Source organism: Lolium perenne, chromosome 5 (genome assembly GCF_019359855.2).
Source record: "Lolium perenne isolate Kyuss_39 chromosome 5, Kyuss_2.0, whole genome shotgun sequence".
Classification (NCBI taxonomy): domain Eukaryota; kingdom Viridiplantae; phylum Streptophyta; class Magnoliopsida; order Poales; family Poaceae; genus Lolium; species Lolium perenne.
The window spans coordinates 135,662,235-135,666,979 of record NC_067248.2 but is presented as its reverse complement, the minus strand read 5'-3'; the positions used below and the strand labels follow the sequence as shown (position 1 = coordinate 135,666,979).

Below are 4,745 nucleotides of genomic sequence, written 5' to 3'. Positions count from 1 at the left end.
GATTGTGTTGATATGGTGGAGGTTCCATTGCAAGGGTTTATATCCATCTAGGATTAAACAACAAATGTCGTCCAGTGATTCTTGTGCCGTAATACCCGTGTTAACCATAAGATCCGGAGTGGGACGGAGTAGTCAAAAGTGTTTCCATCTCTCGTTCATCAACGGATGCGCTTTACCGTAGTACACTTGTAATCCAAGGGGGCAAGCGGTGAGGCTGGGGAGTCCTAAGTCCCCACGGCATTGTCCGTAGTACAGTTGTCGCCCGAAGGAGCAAGCGGTGAGGCTGGGGAGTCCTAAGTCCCCACGGTATTGCGGTCTATGATGTGTTGCAACTACCGGCGTAGGAATGTATGGTAGAGCCCTGCATTGTCGTCGTGGTCGGGGTCCACCCTGAAATATATGGGAATAATGGGACCGGCGTGGACCCAGGATCGGGGCATGCAACAAAGGGTGGGTGTTCGAGGTAGCGGAGGAACATGATTGGCTAGACCTTATACCGGGCCTCGCACCATAGGAAGTGTGGACGGGTCATTCCCGGTTGGCACCAAGGTTAAGATCTCTTATGGGTAAAGCAACACACCTCTGCAGAGTGTAAAGAACCGTGACATGTCACTCCCTGTTCCGGGATATGGAACTGCGAACATGGCCGGAAAGGAGCTCCATGAAGTTCTAGTAAACCGGTGAAGGCTGACGGACATAGTTCTTCTGAATAAAAGCAACCTTTTGAAGAAATGGTTATGAAAACTTGCATTGGTATTAGACTTTCTGGTCTAATGCCGTAGCTAGTGCATTAAACACCTCTTTCCTATAATGAACTTGTTGAGTACGCTCGTACTCATCCCACTCTTAAATCCCCTGCTTAGATATGGAGGCATCGAAGGAGGATCTACAGTGCAACTCAAAGGCCAATGAGTCAACAACTACTTCAAGAGACAGGACCCTGTCAGAGGAGTCAGATACCACATCCAACAAGGAGAAAACCTAGTTTAGCCATAGAAAGGAACTAGCTTCCTAAAACTAGCTCCCATTTAGCTAGAATCTATTCATAGCCCCTATAGCTAGTCAAATACTCTACAAATAGAGTTCGTGATAGGATTAGACTACGAGTCGTTCATAAAATGGAGTTTATTTGCAGATTTACCTCATTGTAAAGTAGGAGGCTGTGCTGATCTTATGTAACAGAGTCTGTATGTAATTCTATAGACATGCCTTGGACCCGCATATGTTTCTGTTGTACCACTCTGAGCGATATAGTACCCGTGGAACTGTGTTTCATTGGTGTTATATCAGACTTGCATACTACACCATGCAGTGGTATGCCGGGTCACCACAATCAAGTTGCTGATGGTTTTACCAAGGCGCTCCCTGTCAAGGGCTTAGCGGAATTTAGGCGTAATCTCAACATGTCCACAGGTTTAGATTAAGGGAGGCTGTTAGAGATGTAATAGTGTTAGAGATGTAATAGGAAAGAGTCCGTCCTATATTGTGTAAACCGAGTCCTGTACAACTCTGCCCATCGTGGCTTATATAACATGCAACCCCGTACGAGGCAAAGTACAGTTTTCAGCTATACGATTTACAAATACAACCCAAGGACCTAAGATCCGGAATGAAAGTACAAGTCATGCTAGGCATGCAACAAGATTCAGGTCATGTGCCCCTACACACAACAACAATGCTAGATACCGATAATAGCCTGACAGTGACGTGAAGCTCACGAATACATCAACATTTTATAAAGGCAATCAGCTGGGTGGACTGGGAATTAATCCTCCCTCAATCAAGAACTTATTCCTAGTGTTTCATAGGGGCCAACATAGGATTGCGTAGCTAATCCAAAAAAAAAATCTGCTTTGTTTGGCCTACACAATGCTACAACAACCTATATACATCATCAAAACATGTTGAGTTCCACGAGCACGCAAGTAGTTTCCTAACTGCATTTCACATGAATTTCGCCAGGAGCAGGTGAAGAAGATATGATTCGTATCCTCAAATTCAGCTCACAGATCACACCGCCCCGAGGAGAGGGCTCCTGTCTTTGGCGAATATTGCCGTTGGATGGAAAATCTAGACAAATTCGAAGACCGCAATATTCCTCTAGGATCATTTAAGTCGGTGAGGCTTCAGTTCCTTTTTTTTGGGTGAAAGTCTTGTTTTTTAAGGAACAAGAGCTCTTAATTGGGAGCAGAACAGAGTCTAAAGTAGGAGTCTCTCCTCTCAGTCGTCGCCTCAACCCTAGCCGCCTCCACTTCATCCTCCTCCATAGATTGGTTCCCCCTCCTCCGGTCGGCTTCGCCGGCGTCTGGAGGAGTGGGGAACCCGATCCATGCGTGGAGTTTCGAATAAAAGTATTGTTTTCATTAGATTATGTTAGGATTTTGGTAGCCGTCTTCTTGTTGGTTTCCCCTCAATGGAGATGGCATCGTCTGCAATAAGTGATCTTCGGCCTTTCGTTCAGCGACGAGATCTTCTTCCCGACGTCAATGGTGGTGTTGAACAATCACAATTTTCTAGGTATGAGCCTTCGGATCTTGCTTCGCCAGATCGATTTTGGATCTTTTGTCGTTGTTGCCGCAGAGAGGATTATCCTCGCAGTTTTTGTCCCGGCTGCTACGTCCTCGACAATGGTGATTCGTACTCTCGGCTCTCCATCGACGATGACAAAGCTAGTCGGTTATTATTCCCTGACATACTGGTGTTGGTACTCTTACCGATGTTGTATGACTTCTTTAATGGTTGCGTGCATGCACGTAGCCTTGGCATTGCGGCTCAAAAAAATTATGGGAGAAATTTCGTTGGTATCTACAGGTCTATGGTTCGTTATCTATTTTTAGCTGCCTTCAGAAAAGTACAAGATTGTGTTCTGGAAGAAGAAAGAAATTGAAGACCTTGAAGATTTGTTGCTATCTTTTAGACTTTATTTTGTATAATGGTTGGAGTCAGTTCATGTATCTCTACCATGTAGTATTTGTTGCTATGAATATTGTATTGATTATCAAAAAAAAAAAAATTGAGAGCAGAACAAAACAAGGTAGGTGGTAAATTTAATTTACCACGACTCGATTGACCCATGTAGTTCTAGATATACTGATGGTAACCGAAAGTTTTTCCTACTCCAGAGACCAAAAATACACAACCCCATATTTGGAAGCTCTTAAATCTTTGACCACCAAGATTCAAGAAATGCTTTTCAGCTGAATTTGAAGATCCCATGAATAGTTTTTTCTAAAAAACAATTGCTTATACAAAGCTCAGTACAACATTTTGAGTAGGTTCCATAATTAGTGATCAAAATTACATTTTGGAAGACCGTGTCATTATACGACGAGGGAGTAGTTACATGCGGGACTAAGATAGTAGTAATGTATTCCAAACAACCCAAAAAAATCTCCAGAAATTACAAATTTTAGTTCACTCCATCGATGCCTCCGCCGCCATTAATTTCGCTAGCCGTTAACCCATCTTCACCACGAGCGGCGTTGGCCGGCGTCGGCGGCGATCGCCAGCTCACCACCACCACCACAAGAACGGCCTGACCTTGACCCGACACCCTCTGTTGGCCGCCGCCGCCTCGCCGGCCAGCGTGTCCACCGTCACCTGGCACGTCGCCTTGACGTCGACCGTCCACGTCCGCAGCACTTTCCCGAACAGCAGCCTCACCGGCACCCGCGCCTCCACCGTGAGCGGCACCGCGCGCGCCGCCTGCTCCGCGGCCAGCTGCTTCCTCTGCTCGTCGCTGAAGCTCACGCCGGCCCCGCTCAGCGTCGCGGAGAGCGCCGTGACGTTCCTCGGCGGCTGGCGGAACGCCGGCCAGCTGCCGGCCGCGAGGCGCGTGCCGGAGTAGGAGACGGACACCTCGCCGCCGCCGCGGTAGTCGACGCCGACCTTGCCGTTCGCGCCGTTGTCCGCGCGCACGGCGAGGCCGAGCGCCACCGGGGAGGAGGCGTCGCCGTCGAGGCCGCGGATGGAGAGGGAGGAGACGGAGAAGGCGGGCGCGCGGGGGCGGAAGACGAGGTAGACGGCGCCGACGAGCGCGGCGGCGGCGAGGAGCAGGAGGAGCGCGGCCCCGCAGGCGGCGCAGCAGGCGCGGCGCAGGCGGCGCTGCCGGGCCGGGCGCCCCGCGAGGGCCCTGTAGCGGCGGGCCCGGTCGGGGGGCGGCACGCGCAGGACCTGGTCCTTGGGGATCTGCACGATGTACATGCCCGGCGGCGCCGCCGGGGGGGCGTGGAAGGCCGGGTGGAGCGGCGTGGTCTCCGTGGCGGCGGCGTCGTCCTTGCCCGGTGACGGCGGGGACGCGGGGTGCGGCGGCGGTGGCATTGGGTGGACGCGGTCGACCATGGCGGTCGCGGGCGGAGTCTTGGTGAGGTGACGTGAGCTGGAGAGAAATGGTGGAGAAGAGTGTGTGATGGAGCTGCGTGCGAGTGGAGGCTTGCTTGGTCTTATAGGGACAAGACAACGCGTGAGGGGGAAACGGTCATCTCACGATGTTCAAACCTGATTGTATTTTTTTTTCCAAAAAATAAAGATTTTAACCTCACCAGTGAGGGAAAAAAATACTCTCTCCGTTCTTTTTTAATTGACTCAAATTTAGTACAAGTTTGTACTAAATCCGAGTCAATTAAAAAAGAACAAAGTGAGTATGTGATTTCATTTTATATTACTGTGCGAACATTTAGATTTGCTTTAGTACATCATAATTATGGGTGTTGGAGATATATTATGTGTGAATCTATTTGGTAGTT

The 4,745-nt window shown here is 49.4% G+C and overlaps 1 protein-coding gene across 1 annotated transcript; it reads right to left on the bottom strand.

Moving 5' to 3' along the window:
- Window positions 1-3,210: 3,210 nt before the first annotated feature.
- Window positions 3,211-4,412, bottom strand: LOC127299985 (NDR1/HIN1-like protein 13). Its single transcript, XM_051330050.2, has one exon. It carries the CDS (start codon window positions 4,339-4,341, stop codon window positions 3,511-3,513), a length of 831 nt encoding a protein of 276 aa, XP_051186010.1. The 5' UTR covers window positions 4,342-4,412; the 3' UTR covers window positions 3,211-3,510.
- Between the last annotated feature and the right edge of the window lie 333 nt (window positions 4,413-4,745).